This window comes from Procambarus clarkii, chromosome 5 (assembly GCF_040958095.1).
Source record: "Procambarus clarkii isolate CNS0578487 chromosome 5, FALCON_Pclarkii_2.0, whole genome shotgun sequence".
In the NCBI taxonomy this organism is placed as follows: Eukaryota; Metazoa; Arthropoda; class Malacostraca; order Decapoda; family Cambaridae; genus Procambarus; species Procambarus clarkii.
The window spans coordinates 11,204,438-11,222,393 of record NC_091154.1 but is presented as its reverse complement, the minus strand read 5'-3'; the positions used below and the strand labels follow the sequence as shown (position 1 = coordinate 11,222,393).

The 17,956-nt window shown below is 41.2% G+C and overlaps 1 protein-coding gene across 4 annotated transcripts in view; it reads right to left on the bottom strand.

Moving 5' to 3' along the window:
* TBC1D23 (TBC1 domain family member 23) overlaps window positions 1-17,956 on the bottom strand; it is a 316,649-nt gene that overhangs the window by 13,379 nt on the left and 285,314 nt on the right. For all 4 annotated transcript variants that reach the window (XM_069339402.1, XM_069339407.1, XM_069339393.1 and 1 more), the window contains 2 exons: window positions 4,577-4,727; window positions 2,402-2,519 (listed from right to left, as the gene is read on the bottom strand). In XM_069339402.1, the coding sequence (XP_069195503.1) occupies window positions 2,402-2,519; window positions 4,577-4,727 (269 nt within the window). The remainder of the gene's footprint in view (window positions 1-2,401; window positions 2,520-4,576; window positions 4,728-17,956) is intronic.

The following is a 17,956-nucleotide window of genomic DNA, read 5'->3' as shown; positions in this document are numbered from 1 at the left end:
CAACATGTAGATACTTATATATAATGTTTGTATATAGTGTAATAATACCACAGTGTAATAACACCACAAACAGTATTGTTGGGGAAGTAATTTTACTGCATCTAGCCTTTACTTAGTGAGGGAGGAAGGGAGGCAGCCGCCAGCTGAATGTGTAGCAACATCTCTCAGTGCCTGAACTATATCAGCTTCGTTGAACAGTTGTGGTGAACAAAACATGTAGATACTTGTATATGACTTGTGTATAGTGTAATAACAGCAAAACTTTTTTTTTTTTTTTTCTCACTACGGGCTCACCATAGCCCGTGCTACCTGGAACTATTTGTTCTGGGTAGCGAATCTTAAACAACAACAACATGTTGTTTTATGAACATAATTAAATCACTAATATGCATACCATACTTTTGAGTAGTGATGATTCACCCTTTTTATTATATAAATCTATCACACTACACACTTGAATAATACAGCGAGGCCTCGATTTACGATGGTAATCCGTTCCCAGAGACGTATCTTAAGTCGAAGCGATTTTTCCCATAAGAAATGAAGGGAATTTAATTAATCTGTTCCCCACCCTCCAAAATATTAACTTACAAATACATTTTATACTGAATACAATTTTTTTCTCTAACTACAATACAGTACATATGTGTATCTTACCTTTATGGAGGACTTTTGATGGCGTATGGAAGGTGGTGATGAGGAGGGAGGAGGAGAGGTGTTACTGTTTGGAAGGGGAGTCCCCTTCCATTATAACATCAGGCAGTGAGGACTTTTCTGGGATACACTCTGGTGTGTTTTGCCTGCATACCACTAAGACTTGCTTGTCTTACTAAGAATCTTTCTAAAGGCACTTTTTTTCCCTACATTTTGACACTTGTCTGTAGTAAGACATCACATTGTCATTTAAAAGGTCAATGCAACGGCCTGCTACAGCTTTATCTGGGCAAGTTTTTTCAACAAAACTTTGCAGTTCTTCCCATACTTCACACATTTTCTTGAGGAAGGGACATCCTCTACTGCCTCAACTATTTTCTTAGTTTGAACCTTATCACTGACTTTCTTGGGACCCATGGCATGATATATAATAACCAGTTATGTTCAAAAAGCAAAAAATCACAACAAAAACAAAATTTCTTATAGGGGTGATCGTCACTAAGCGGGCAGCTCTAGTAAACTGAGATAGGTCGACCCATGTGACCGGGAACCACGTTCTCGGTCGACCCAAACGTGTACCAACAAATATCGTTAGTCAACGACACTATCGTAAGTAGAGTTGCTTTTTTCTATCAAATTTACATCGTAACTCAAAATTATTGTAAGTTGAGGTGCCACTGTATTACTGCAAAAAAACTAAGAAAAAATCAGACATTGAAATAATTAGGCAATATCTTTGTAGCAACTCCCGCTTGACAGCTCGGGTGACGCAGACTGCCTCTGACAACTGCTCTGTCATCACCCACATTTTGCCAGACTTCCTCAGCTTATTATGACCAAAATATGTCACCTAAGATTTTTTTTTTTTTTTTCCCCATGCTCAGGGAACACTAACATATTTGGAAGACTAACAAAATTTATAATTTTTTGTTTTCTTGTACACAGGGGGTGTAAATCTCCTCAGGACCCCTTAGCAGCTTAAGGGTTAATGAGGCAGTGTACTACTGTGTTTGTGTATTGGGTAATTTAATGCCTGCAGGAAAAACAAGAATTTCGTAGAAACAGTTTAATGTGGCCATTTTAATTCCCAGTTTCTGCCAATTAAAATAAGTTTATTATAAATGAACCTCCCCCACCCCCTTATTTTCCTCAATCATAAATCCTGGATGCATCCTTAGTTTATACCTAGTTCCTCAAAGCCAGAGAACACCCAGCTCCTCGAAGAGACGGAGTGGTTGTGGATAGTAGACCGTCACCAGAGGACCACATAACTGTGTAAGGAGCATGTGCTATGCTTTCAAACTTCATAGTTTTTACATGTGGGTGGTGAAATTAATAATACTATTCACGACTTTTGCAAGACCAGAATTTGAATGTGCAGAAGTTGCATGGTGCCCTTATCTCGTGAAGCACACTAACGGGAAAAGTGCGAAGGCATTTAATAAATTGGCTTCCAGAACCGAGAATCAAAATGCACAAGTAGGGGTTAGAGGTTATACATATACCACAGCTAGAAGAGGTTGTACATTCAAACTATGGAAACAAAGATGCCGAAAAACACATTAGAAAGTTCACTTTTGAAGAGTAGTAGACAGTTGGTACGCATGAAAAGGTGACAAAACCGTCTGTTTCAGAGCATACTGCTAAGACAGGACACCACGAGCACAGCTCATTCTGTAACTACACTTTGGTAATTACAACCAGCTCCCAAAAGCCATTTTCATCCCTCCCTCGAAGACAAACTTACCAATTGTACATGTATCCATTTTCTTTAACTTGGTGACACGAAAAGGCCGACACCACATCGGGTTTCTTTAGCCACTGAGACAGCTTCACCACTTCCAACCGCTCTGTTTCTCGGTTATCTGTTGGGGAAAATTGCAGGCAAATTAATGATCTACATTGCATTTTCACATTGGCATTATTTCTGGCCCTTATATTAACCATTCACAAGAGCTTTATTTGTGATTTTTGTAAAACTATGACTGACATTTAAGAGATGCATTGTAGGCTGCTGTAACAGGTACAAGTAGTAAAAGGAATTCATAGTTATGAGCACACACACTATAGCAAGTCACAATGACTTGCTATAGTTCTTATAGTTCGTAATCTTCGCTTGGCTTGTATTTCAAGGATCAGATTTACGAGGCCGTTACACAAGTACTGTACTTACGAACCTGAACATCTTTCCCCAATCTTTGACGGTTTTGGTTACCTGTATTAAACAGTTTACAAGCTTGAAAACTACCCAATCAACTCTTGTTATTGTTATAAACAGCCCCATTGTGTTTCGGAGCTCATTACCAGTTTAATAATTGTAAACAAAGCTGCCAAAGGTTGAGAAAACACGTACAGGTTCGTGAGTGCTTGCGTAACTGCTTCGTGAATCTGGCCCCAGGTGGTTATAATTATCAAAAGGCGGCACCAACCTGGCAAATCCCTGTAGGAGAACCTGTGTCGGATATTCAAAAGTCTAAATGGTTATAGTGTTTGTATTATTTGCCGACTTTAGTAGTTGTGGTGTTTGTAGTGCTAACTTATCACTCACTTTGCAGAAGATAACATCACATCCTGCCTAGCTCTCTCTACTGTGGGTGTTATTCACATCTCTTGCTATTCAAGTTCAATCATTCAATGAGGACAGCACTTCTGTCCTTGTGGACAGAAGAGCGTACACTCCACAAGGTCTCCTGTCTTTGTGGACAGGAGAGACTATGATTACCTCTTCAGTCCAGACCACTTACTAATAACTCGTACATGGCTACAGCCTTGACAAACCACACATCAGAAAATGGAGAATGACAACGTTTGGGTCCATGCTGGACAACTTTCAAGTTGCTCAGACTGGAAAGTTGAGCAAATTTCTCCTCTTAATTAAATGATTATTATGTCCAATCCTTAATCATGGTATTAGTGTGATATAACACTAGTGATGACAGCGCAGGTACGAAATTATTTTTCCCATCTAGTTGTCCTTATGCTAATGCATATAAGATGTACTTGAAAAATAGACAATATGTCAAGTACAAATGTATGTCATTGTTCAGTCATTGACAAAATATGTTGAAGAAACATTTTGTCAGCTTGGCAGGCCCAGGGCAAGTACCACGCATGAGGAACCATCCACCTGCCCGTGTTCTGGGAAGTCATGTCGTCTACACCACTACATTGGAAAGGAAGTTGGGTCTCCACGGGAAGAACATGTGTTTAAACCCATCAGTCACAATAACATGGCTGAATATATGATGACCAAAACCATACCAGAAGATGAAGAAATGTTTCTTCATCTTCTGGTGTGTGGTTTGGTCATCACAGTGCGTGTCAATAAGAATCAAACTATAGTGACTACATAGTGCATGGTGTTGTATTGTACATTACTGTCTTTCACACATATGAATCAAACTAGCAACTACACGGTGGTGTATCGTGCATTACTGACTCGCACACTATCATGCCACAACTTTTGGAAACACCAAGTCAGTGACCAGTATGTACATAGATTCTGACTAGTAATACTACTTCCCTGTAACAGGTTTCCTCTGCTTAACAATATAGTACCAGTAAGCAAACAATACAGTACTGTATTATACAACATTTTAACAGTACCAGTAGACAAACAATACAGTACTGTATTATACAACATTTTAACAGTACCAGTAGGCAAACAATACAGTACTGTATTATACAACATTTTAACAGTACCAGTAGGCAAACAATACAGTACTGTATTATACAACATTTTAACAGTACCAGTAGGCAAACAATACAGTACTGTATTATACAACATCTTAACAGTACCAGTAGGCAAACAATACAGTACTGTATTATACAACATTTTAACAGACAAGCCAAAAATTTATGAAGGTCCAATCGGTAATAATGAAGCAAGCACACACAGGTTCATCGATAAGAGAATACACACGTTCACCATCGTCATCCTCGATGCTGAAGACGTCACCCTGGTTACGGTAGAGCTTCCCCCGATCATGGGCATTCACATGACGGTCAATGGTCAAACCCTCGCCATTAGGGTTGGTGATGTACTCCACTAACTTCTCCTTCATTTCCACAGACTGAAAAATACAAGCTTTGTCAAATATTTAAGAATTTCAAAGAAGCCATTACTCAAGTGACACACTTGTTTACACATGAGCTTTCACTTGTGTGCTGGCATATGAAGTCATTCAACATCAAATTAGTTGCCTTAAAGCCTACGTTTCTCTTACTGCCAACGTTTATGGTATCCTCAATGAAACTGAGGTGGCTAATCCAATATTTATCACACTATTGTATATTAGCGAGACAAACAAGCACCCACGAGAAGGCAGGGCGGTTAGCCATGGCCACCACTGGTCCACCTCCCCCCCGAGTAGTCCACCCCCCCCCCCCCCCCGAGTGCCCCACACCACATTGGGGGAAGGGGAGGGGGGAAAGGGGGGAAAGGGGGGAAGAAGGGATGGGGAGAAGGGGAGGAGGGAAGGGAGCCTTCTGTCCTGTCATTCTTGCACCAGCAAGAATGACAGGGTGGAAGGCTCCTACCATCAGAGGTAATCTTCACAACCCGAAGGGGGCTGACGGCGACGACCACGAGGGGGACGAGTAAACATGTCTACCTGGAGGACAGAATGGCCCTGGGCTTCGAGAATATGCCAAATATCTTCGTGGCAGGTCTGTAGATTCCTAACACTGGCCGCAACATGGGGTGGAAAGAGAACAGTGCCAACACTGGCATTCAACCGAGCATTCTTGGAGACCCAAACAGGGGTCTCGCTTAGGCAGGATAAGGCGGCCAAGCGGGTGGCTGCATCCTGAGGAGCAGCAGCAACGACATGTGTACCGAGACGGGTGGGGTTGAAAGTAACAGAGGCATCTACGGAATCAACAAGGTGCCTCTGGAGGGAGAAATCGTCAGGAGGCGAAGAATCCAGAGGGAGGAGATCAAAGTATTTGGCCCATGAAGCAGGACCAAACAAGGTGTGGTACGCATCTGTATGGGAAGGGATTGTGCGAGTGCAGCCATGGCGTGGACAGCGTTGAGAACCCCCAGAGAGAGTGGTTAAAAGACGCAGTAGTCACAATGAGAGACTGAGCCATGCCAGGGGACGAGGTGGTCACCACCGAGAGCTTGTGGCTCGACCCAACCACAGAGGAGGAAGGGGAGCCAAGGGGAGTAATCAGGAGGGGTCAGAGGAGCAGCAAGGTCAGGGCCCAATGCAGTGGGGGCTACAGAGCCCGGTCTTCCAACACAGTCTGACTCAGGGGCTTGGTCGCCCACCCCACGAGCCCGAGAAGGTACAAGAGGAACAGATCGACAGAGACGAGAGGAAAGACGTTCATTCACGAATGTGCCCCCCCCCCCCTTCCCCATTCACCATGGAGCCACAATTAGAGGCAGGACACCCAACAAGAGACATGTTGCCAATCTTGCAAGGGTCCCCTTGGGGGTCGTGAGTATACGCCCCACAAACACCACCTTAAGAACCGTCAGTCCATCGAGATCGGGTTCAGTGACGAAAGGAGGATTGACAATAAAAGGGTCCCCTTGCTCGAGATGTTGGGTACTACAGTTCTACGGGTGCAAGAGTATGCCTCCTCAAACACCCGGGCATCAAAACAAAAGAAGGCCAAAAGAATGATCAAAACAGGCACAATGTCAGCGGGAAATGACAAATAGAAAGGAGAAGAGGGGGAGAAAAACGAAACAAAAGGAAAAGGAAAAGTTGTCCAGTAAAATTAGCGAGGACAGCAGCAGGATTATAAGGCCACAAAAGGACAGAGGACTGTCCCATGGACCATCACACACTGGCAGCCGCCCACCAAGCCCCCCTCACAGCAACAATGAGCCAGACAGGGAGGGGGAGTTGGGAAGCAAGATATGCGCATGTCCAGAAAATTGGGACATTCAACAAGGATACGCAAGACCAATCAAGGACAATACAGTTCGGACAATAAGGAGCAGGGCGGCCTTCCATTAAGTGCCCACAAGTTAAATGTGTCCCACTATGAAATGACTCCATTTGGTTATCAAAATTATTAGTGCGCTCCAACATTTCCTTGATAACTTTCTCCAATTATAAGGAATGCAAATTAGTAGCACTTGTCTAAGTAATTATCAAAAGGCACCAAGCTATAAGATGCAAATACCCTCGAGATATTGTAAACATCCTAAATATTACTAAGGATACAAATACAAGAGCAAAAAGATCTGGCAGGTGATAAAGGATCTGACTAATCAAGAATGCTATTTAGGGTCAAATGACTGGAACAACAGTGAGACTTCCTGAAAATTGGAACTAGCAATATTTAATCAGTGCTGAACCAGAGTACCACTTCCTGCCATACTTTTCTGTAATATGCAAGCATATACCACTTCTTTCTTTTAGAAGCTACAGGGAAAATTTATTGCATTATATGTCTCCCTTGGCCTCTTATTTAGCAAAGAGATGTAAATAGCACTTTGCCACCGTGGTGGAAAATGTGCCAATGTGAAGACAGTGGTTGGTTATCACCAGTGGTCATGTCCACCAGACTAGTGCCCAAACCAAGGGGCATGAGCTATGAGGAGAGATGGGGAGGGGGGGGGGGGGGGTCAAAAGTGCTTTGCACATCTTGTTCCATTAACTTTTAACATATAATTTGTGGCCATTTTCTTCTTGACAGCAGTTCTTTGCTATTATGCCCTCTACTGCATGCTTCCTACGTGGTCATCACTACCGAGTCAACTTCAACACTTGAGCCTGCAGTTAACATTTCTATGCACACAAATGCTTGTAACACTATTTCTAATGCTCCGGCACTTTGTACAATGTACTTCAAGAGCATTATATTGTTTATGGCACTGGTAAAGGATGAACATCCCTGGAATACTTCTCAATTCCAAGAACTCATTATGCAAAATGTCCTCTACTTGTGCAATATTTACAGGGTTCCACAATTCACCAATACTGTAACATGCATACACCCGGCCAATCCTTTACTAGTTAAGAATCAATTTTATAAACTATATCCTCAGAAGAACTTTTAATATATCCACTTCTGTCTAACATTACTAAATGCCATCCATAGATGGTTGCAACCCGTTCTCGCACTTGCTTATAGTCAATATTGGCTTATTTAATAAGTGCATGTGGGACATGTTAATTGATTGTGAATATTTTAGTTTACCTTGAAAAGCTTCGTAGAAAACACCGACCTCACCTAACCTTCTTAATATGTTAAGATAAGCATCTTATTGCTTCTTAATTACAATTATTACTTAACCTATACTGTTGATAGGTTAAGTAATAATTGTAAATAAGAAGCAATAAGATGCTTATCTTAACATACTAAGAAGGTTAGGCGAGGTCGGTGTTTTCTATGAAGCTTTTCAAGGTAAACTAAAATATTCACAATCAATTAGCATGTCACATATGCACTTATTAAATAAGCCAATATTGACAGAGCAAGTGCGTGAATGGGTTGCATGATTATAGTTTCCATAAAATTGTCCCAGTAGTCGATAAATGATTTTGCATTAAATCTGTGATATTTGTTTAGTGAGCATTTGATGCCAATTTTCAAAGACAGCCATTCATTGCCAACTCTTCTAGGTAAACTGCAACACTACTTTGATCCCTCCTCTATCTTAATCCTGAAGGTATAGGAGCATTGCACAAGTGGTTTTGGCAATGTGGAAGATCACGATCTTGACAAATTGCATAATTGGCAGCAATTAACACTATCGGTAACTTTGGACCGGACTCGCGTCCATTATTTTTCTCCGGAGTCCAAACTTTGGACCGGACTTGCATCCACTACAAAAAATATTTGTATAAAATTAATTTTTTATCCAATTGACCTCGGGATAGTATCAAAATAAGCGCCTTTAGAATGCGCACAATTTGATACCAAAATGAAAGATGTAACATGAAACTTTATGTCCGAACACTTATATGATTATAAATAGGCTTTTGGTCAAAATATTAAAATATTTGTTAAAATTATATTTATTATGCTATTATATTGGGACTAGTTTTAAAATGCGCGCCTTTACGTCGTGAACAATTTGATACCAAAATGAAAGATGTAACCAAAATTTATGTCAGAACACTGGAAAGACAAATAATTTTATGATGAGCTTCCAGAATTAAAATGTTAAAATTCCAGTTATTGCTCTATTATTATGGGACTAGTTTTAAAATATGCACTTTTTATTGCGAACAATTTGATACCAAAATGAAAGACGTAACACGAAAATTGATGTTATCAAACTGAACGAGTATCACATTAGGTTGCAGTGTACAAATTGGTGCTCGTTCACGGGTAACTTTAGGCTTTTCTGCGGGGAGGCACTCCAAACTTTTGTACATTATATCCACACACATCTGTAGGGAATTTAATTGCGAACACAATGATACCAAAACAAGCAACGTAGCACGAGAATTAAGGTGAGAAAAATGGAACGAGTATGGACATTTTACTGATTTTGTGCGCTCACGGGTAACTTTTGCCGACTTTAGGCTTTGCTGTTGGGAGTCACGCCAGGCTTTTGGACATTATATTTATACACACCTGTAGGGAATTTAATTGCAAGCACAATGATACCAAAACGAGCGACGTAGCACGAGAATTAAGGTGAGAAAGCCGAAACGAGCATACACATTTAGGTGTCACTGCACGCTCACCCGCACATCAGGTGCATGACCCCTAAGTTTACCGCGCGCCTGTCCAGTGACCGATAGTGTTAATAATACTATAAACAAATCATGGGTACCATTCCCGGGTGCAAGAGCCTCAATACTGAGTGAGCAACTAAGGCTGGTGCACACGAGCTAACAGCACTGCTTTTCAGCTTGTGACCACAGCATCTCCTAAAAATGTCAAAATATACATTTAACTGCTATTATTTAAGTGACGATAGTATTATAGAGGAGCCCGACTGTGATAGACTGTACGTACAATATTCTTATATCGGTAAACACTCATCATGCAACTACGATAATTATTCATTTCTATTCCACTCTAAAATCATCGGCTTTGTCTCAAATGTGCAATATCAAACTTTCCAGCCTTCAGCACATTTTTGACTTAGGGTTGTTTTTCTTTATATAGCTGTCCTCCAATATTCCTCACGGTTACACGAGTACCTGTGTATTGGAAAGGTCAAAGTTGACGCAGGTCTTTGACACCAGGCAAATTCTGCCCTAGTTACGAATCCAGGAAAATGTCTCAAAATCCAATTTTCCCCTGCACCTTTAGCACCACCACTTTACCGTAATGTATGTATGGCTGAGTATTCGACATCCATCATCGATTAAAAAAAATAAACCCGTTACCAAGAACAAGATTGTCCTCTACCTACACTGATGCCATATCTGGTAAATGTGGAAGAAGCACTAAAATAGGACTGGCTTCTGATCAAACTTGCACTGTACACAACCGTGTCTTGTCATTATGATATAGTTTGCCTATTTATTAACTTTCAGGGACATCTCCCTGAAAATGGCAAGACGTCCCTGAAAGCTAGTAAATAGACAAACTATCATAATGACAAGACTTTGCTAGTTGTGTACAGTATCAGTTTGATCAGAGTTGATCCTATTTTAGTGCTTCTTCCACATTTACCAGATATGGCATCAGTGTAAGTAGAATACAATCTTGTTCCGGGACATTTTCCACCACCAGTCAGGATAGCAGCAGTGGTCAACCCGTCCTCTAAACAAAGGGCCAAAGTCCATTTCATGCACCTGCCAAACACTCCCCCGTTTATGAATAAAGAACGGTTTACACACGACTTGACTGATGACGTCCGAACACTTCCGGAACAAGTGCTTCGTTGATTTGTTTTAACTACAATGCTGTAAATGCTTCACCCATGTTCTATAAATACAAATAATCTCCAACAGAACCTAAATACCTAACCTAACCAATGCCTAAATATGCACAGTTTGCTAATATGTATTAATATTAATTGATATTTTATGTATTAATATTAATTTATATTTTAAAAAATACCCGTTTTGAATGAACAGCATTTTAAAATGTATGAATGCGTCTTAGGAGTAGACCGGTGGATAGAATGGACTTGGTCTGAGGACAGGTTGCAGTGGTACTGGACTAAGTCACTTGCATCAACAGTAGATGAGGTAGACTGCTGCACCACCCCTAAGTGATACGGCAGCCTCACTGTGCCTTGAGCTCGACCCAGCGGCCACTAACCTTGTCCAACATTATCTGTTGAAGATTCTGCGGATGAATGTTCCCAAAGCTGTCTCTGACTAGGCCTCCTGGTTTCTAGTCTGATTAACCAGGCTGTTTGATGTGGCTGATGTACAAGTCACAGTCTGGTTGATCAGGTTTCCTTTGAAAGGGCTCTTCAAGCTCTCCTTTGAACACTGCGAGAAGTCAGCCAGTTATGTCCCGAATGTGAAGAGAAAGTGTTGAAAAGTCTTGGGTCTTTGATTTTTATCAAGTTCCTTCTTGGCGTGCTTATTGTGCCTCTGCTCTTCAGTGGGGCTATTCTGCACATCCTGCACATCTTGCCATGCCTCCTGGACTCATTTGGTATTCTGTGTGCAGATTTGGAACCAGTCCTCTTAATATTTTCCAACTTTAAATTATAGTGGCACCTCGACATCCGATTGCCTCTACTTACGATAAATTCGAGTTACGATATAAATTTCATAAAAAAATGAGACTACATCCGATATTTATTGGTACACGTTCCGATTGGCCGAGCGCGTGGTTCCCGGTCACGCGGTTTGACCTGCCTGAGTTTACTACAGCTACCCGCTTAGTGACGATCGCGCCTATAAGAAATTCCGCTTTTGTGGTTTTTTGCATTTTGAACATTAAAGTAATTATTATATAATACGCCATGAGTCCCAAGAAAGTCAGTGGTAAGGCTCAACATATGAGATCCCATGTAAGTATGACCATAGAGCAGAAACGAGAGATCATTCGTAAATATGAAGATGGTGTGCAGGTAGGTGAACTGACTAGGCAGTACAACAAATCTCAGTCAACGATATCCACCATACTAGCTAAGAAAAAGGACATTATGGGTGCTAAAGTGATGCATCATTACAGCAAATGTTGAAACGAATGGAAAAACAAATGTCTCTTGACAAATTTGTAGTGAGACAAACAAGCACTGAACCACAACCAGGTCCTAGTGGTATTCAGGCAAAACATAGGAGAGAGAAAACATCACTGCCTGATGTGATAATGGAAGGGGACTCCCCTTCCAAACAGTAACAACTTTCCTCCTCCCCCATCACCATCTTCCATACACCATCAAGAGCCCTCCATAAAGGTAAGAGTAACTTTGGTACTGTATTAGAGTTAGAAAAAAACATTGTATTCAGTATAAAATGTATTTGTATGTTAATATTTGAGGGTGGGGAACGGATTAATTCAAATCCCTTTATTTCTTATGCGAAAATTCGCTTCGACTTCTGATATTTTGACTTCCGATCCGTCTCTGGGAACAGATTAGCATCGGAAGTCGAGGCCCCATTGTATTATGAATCAATCAATCTCTCGCCTGCACTACAGGGAATGGAGATCTAAAATTTTTAGGCAGTCACAATAATTTAGACGTTTTATTTAATGAATTCTAGCAGTAAAGGATCTTTGCATGCTCTCCAGGTCAGCAATGTCTCCAGCTTTGAATGGGGCTGTTAGTATTTAACAGTATTCTACTCTACAGAGTGCTAATGTCTTAAAAGTATCACTCGTGTGCATCTCGTTTGGAAGGTTTTCGTTATCCAGCCTGTCATCTTAACACAGCTGTGCAACAACTTTGTCGTGTTTTTCAAAAGTAAGGTATTCCGACATGATTACTCCATCTTTTAAAGAAATTTTTCTTGTCGCAAGAATCTCCTTAGGAAAGGAGATTATGCGATGAAGGAACAGGCCCCTTCAACAACATGTTCTCAGGAGCCATGTTTAGACGGGCCTCTACCACCCTACCTCCTCTAGTACCCGTCATACCAGCACAACTGGCGTCTGGGAGGCCAGCTGCACTCGCCGGTCAACAAGCACATTGCTCATTTGTGTCTGCCGGCTTTCAATTATCTGCACACCAATGCCATCTACACAGCCTCACCTGTGTATATAATGAGCCCACCAGCCACTACACAGCCTCACCCGTGTATACAAGGAGCCCACCAGCCACTACACAGCCTCACCCGTGTAATGAGCCCACCAGCCACTACACAGCCTCACCTGTGTATATAAGGAGCCCACCAGCCACTACACAGCCTCACCTGTGTATATAAGGAGCCCACCAGCCACTACACATCAGCATACTCTGTGTTCCAAAGCTGCTACATCTGCTTCATGCTCCCCTGGGTGGTGGTAGATTTACACAGCCTATGTACATAGTATTCCAGCATCATTTATTTTGATCTTAACATAACATTCACTTGTCTGTGTCATTACATTTTTGCACTATTATTAAGCCAAGTCACTGAGAAGCTTTTTTGTGTGTATATTGTTAAATATTTTAATACAGAAAAAAATAACTAAGTTTTTTCACTCTGTAGTTTATCCTGCAGCTACCTCACCATAAAGAGATCCATAGCAGATTTAACTTTTTTTACTTTTTTTTTTTTAATGTGCTTGGCATTCCAGCTGCCCAAATAGCCACTGCTCTATTTGTAATTTTTCCGGTACACTTTCAATAGTGTGGTTTGATGTTTGTATGTGGTTTCTGCTTTGACATTTCGTTTTTTCCGTAGCTCGGTAACTAACTTGTACACATTAAACATGTTATTTTCTGTAGCCCACTGAAAGATTAACATTAGACTGCAGGTTTGCCGTGTCCTCTATGTTGTCTACTCTTGAAAATCCTAGTGTCATCTGGAAAGGATGATAAAGTACTATAGTTTGTATCCTTGTCTGTCTGATATGAGGAAAATTACCCGAGCAAGTACAATACCTTATGGACCAGAGCTTTTCATGGTGAAAAATTCAGATTTTACTTTTGTTGACTACTACACTGGGTTCTGTTAGGAAGTTAAAGATCCACCAACTTACTTTGCCAGTAAATTCTTTTTTCACATTTTGTATGCAACACCACCATGGTCACATTTGTCAAAGGCTTTTGCAAAATTTGTGTACATCAGTATTTTGTTGGTCTTCCATAGCAGCTAGAGATCACGTCATGGTGCTCTAGCAAATGTGAGGCAGGAGCACCCTGTTCGGAACCCGTATTGCCCATGGTTATGTAGACAGATTCCATGTGCTTTGTGATCGTACTTCGAGATATTTTTTTTTTATGATGTTAAAGCTATTGGTCTATAATCTTAGCACCAGCTTTACTACCTCCTTTGTGAATACCTGGAGGGGATTTTTGCCGAGTCATTCTACTCCAAGCCCACCCTAGAACCAGGCTTATCTTTGGAGAATTTGATCTAGAACGCTGTTACTCTAAGTGGCTCACAGGACTGCATAGCTATTACAACCCAGTTGCTCTGGAATGTCCAGCAGAGACTTTTGGTTTTTGTTCTTTAACACTTCCACTCTTGTTCCAGCAATATTTCTTATACTGTATTTGTTAGGACAGTGTGCCGTGGACATCCAATGTTGTGCCGTGGACATCCAATGTTGTGCCGTGGACATCCAATGTTGTGCCGTGGACATCCAATGTTGTGCCGTGGACATCCAATGTTGTGCCGTGGACATCCAATGTTGTGTCCTCTGAGCTTTGGCACCCCTACACGGTCTCTTCTGCATTCTCACCCATATCTTTTGTCCCAGCATGTTATTTTTCTATTCACAATTAGGAATCTGGCCTTCCAGTATCTTTCATGTATATACTATGCGATATCTGGGTGCCCGACAGCCGAGTGGACAGTGCCTCGGATTCGTGGTGCCGATGTAACAAACTAGGCTGTTGTAAGAATTATCCAGAGTGGTTTATCGACAAAAGAGAATGGGAAGCTGAGCCGCATGGTGACCTGACCCCCAGGGGAATTCGCGGGGGAAATAACCAACGCTTTGTTCATAGCTGCGTATAATGAACCATCCTATAGTATTCAGCAATTTAGAGAAAATTAGCCTTTATTCATTTTGCATTAAAATTGTATTGTATAATAGTACTGGATACAATATCAAGAGTATTCTAATTATTGAGTTTAAGTCACCATCAGTGACGTCACGAATCAGATCTAACTTTTGAGGCGGAGTGACCGGCGGTCATAGGTCATCAGGGGTTGACAGGTCTACTATTTCTCAAAGTTTTAATAACCATTTTTGGGGATCGGGAACAGCTCTGCCGTTAGATGTTTGTAATTTAATTCAGTAAAATAATTCAACCAGTCTGGATCAATTAAGTACAACAGAGGTTAATTGTTATAACTTAAACCTTGCTAGTAACTGGGTAGGACTTTGACTGACTAGGCGGAAGGATACAATACTCTGTCTGGGGTAGACCAGACAAGGAGGAGAGCAGTGTGGTCACGGAAGCAGCTAGGAGAGGTCAAACATCTTACCTCTCCCCAAGACCAGCCAAGACATCTAGCTGGTCGCCCAAGGTATAGTTGCTGTTGTTAATTATAGAAATAGTCTTCTCATTTGCCACTCAGGTCAAGTAGGGAGTGTTAAAGTGATAGGGAGTGAACATATTTAGATTTTGTTTTAGTTTTCTTTTAATAAATTAAATTTGTTATTAATTTGCATTTTATTGTTTCCATGTGTTTTATGTGTATACTTGTCCTGGTCACGTGGTCCACACGAGGTAAAGTTGGATTGGGCGCCGATGCTAACATCGAATCGGAATTATCATTACCGTGTAATTTATTCCACACTCAAGGTCATCATATATAGTGGGGATCAAGCCCCTAGGTTGATTAATTAGCGTGATCGATCCAGACCTCGATCATTGCTCTTGTATTACTGGTCTGGTGGTGGCAGCAGAGGTGACTCTAGGGTTTTGTTCAGAGCTTAGGTCACGTCATACTGGGTGTAGAATCCTAAGTCGGTCAATCGTCTTAGGACCACGTGGCGTGGAGTTGGCTTTGTTAAAAGTTTTGGAGTCCCTTGGTAGAGAATAATAAGTAAGAATACGGGTAGAGGGAGTAGAAAGAAGGAAGTAAAGTGAGAGGAACCTAACCCGTGTTCTTACTTATTATTCTCTACCAAGGGACTCCAAAACTTTTAACAAAGCCAACTCCACGCCACGTGGTCCTAAGACGATTGACCGACTTAGGATTCTACACCCAGTATGACGTGACCTAAGCTCTGAACAAAACCCTAGAGTCACCTCTGCTGCCACCACCAGACCAGTAATACAAGAGCAATGATCGAGGTCTGGATCGATCACGCTAATTAATCAACCTAGGGGCTTGATCCCCACTATATATGATGACCTTGAGTGTGGAATAAATTACACGGTAATGATAATTCCGATTCGATGTTAGCATCGGCGCCCAATCCAACTTTACCTCGTGTGGACCACGTGACCAGGACAAGTATACACATAAAACACATGGAAACAATAAAATGCAAATTAATAACAAATTTAATTTATTAAAAGAAAACTAAAACAAAATCTAAATATGTTCACTCCCTATCACTTTAACACTCCCTACTTGACCTGAGTGGCAAATGAGAAGACTATTTCTATAATTAACAACAGCAACTATACCTTGGGCGACCAGCTAGATGTCTTGGCTGGTCTTGGGGAGAGGTAAGATGTTTGACCTCTCCTAGCTGCTTCCGTGACCACACTGCTCTCCTCCTTGTCTGGTCTACCCCAGACAGAGTATTGTATCCTTCCGCCTAGTCAGTCAAAGTCCTACCCAGTTACTAGCAAGGTTTAAGTTATAACAATTAACCTCTGTTGTACTTAATTGATCCAGACTGGTTGAATTATTTTACTGAATTAAATTACAAACATCTAACGGCAGAGCTGTTCCCGATCCCCAAAAATGGTTATTAAAACTGAGAAATAGTAGACCTGTCAACCCCTGATGACCTATGACCGCCGGTCACTCCGCCTCAAAAGTTAGATCTGATTCGTGACGTCACTGATGGTGACAAACTCAATAATTAGAATACTCTTGATATTGTATCCAGTACTATTATACAATACAATTTTAATGCAAAATGAATAAAGGCTAATTTTCTCTAAATTGCTGAATACTATAGGATGGTTCATTATACGCAGCTATGAACAAAGCGTTGGTTATTTCCCCCGCGAATTCCCCTGGGGGTCAGGTCACCATGCGGCTCAGCTTCCCATTCTCTTTTGTCGATAAACCACTCTGGATAATTCTTACAACAGCCTAGTTTGTTACACCGACGTTCCGGGTTCGATCCCCAGGGGAAGCGAAGACAAATGGGCAAAATGTTTCTTTCACCCTGATGCCCATTACCTAGCAGTAAATAGATACCTGGGAGTTAGACAGCTGTTATGGGCTGCTTCCTGGGGAGGGGGGGGGGGAGGGGTGACAAAAAGGAGGCCTGGGCTGTGGGGATGCTAAGCCCCGAAATCATCTCAAGATAACCTCAAGAAGATAAAGACACTACCGGTAGTCTTCTCTGAGGCGTACGTTTTGAAAGCCTCGAGACACTAATAACTTTGGTACTTTATATACAACATGTATACACAATATGTTCACTATTCCCTCCATTTCAGACACCTCTGCTGTGAAAAGGGAAGAGTACCAAGCAGTACTCAAAACAAAAGCACAAGTGATGTGAATATTAAGGACATTGTGGTGGAATCCCTGAATTCCAGATTATCATTATCCAATATTAATTTTCTGGTTAAGCAATTTGTTACGCTCACTAAATGTCAAACTGACATTCACATTCTTTACACACCTCTCTCTGAAATCTGGTTGTGTCTAGTACCTTTCATTTCTTTTAAGTTTACCAAGCTTAATTATCTAGAATGTTACTTAAAAGTTATGTTTCTAGTGCCTAGTCAAAGACCACATTAGCTTGCAGATCTTAATACCTTCCACACAGCAAATTTTCATGCCAATTTGTCTATCTCCTGCAATGGATGATACAGAGCCATACCTTTTAATTTTGGTCTGAAAAACAGCAGTGGGGCAAGTGCCATACCTCGGGCACCAATCTGGAATAAACCAACAGTATTGGCCCAGCAACACGTGCTAGATAACTCCTCTACGGTCCAAACAGAGAATTACTTTTAAGGAACATACATGTCTTGTATCAATTGTGGGTTTTCTGTAAATATTGCCTTTTATCATCTCTCCGATAGTTGGAAATTATTGTTATACATTGTAAATGATTTTCAATACAGCATTGTTAATGAAAATTTGTGATCGTTATGATTTATGCTGTT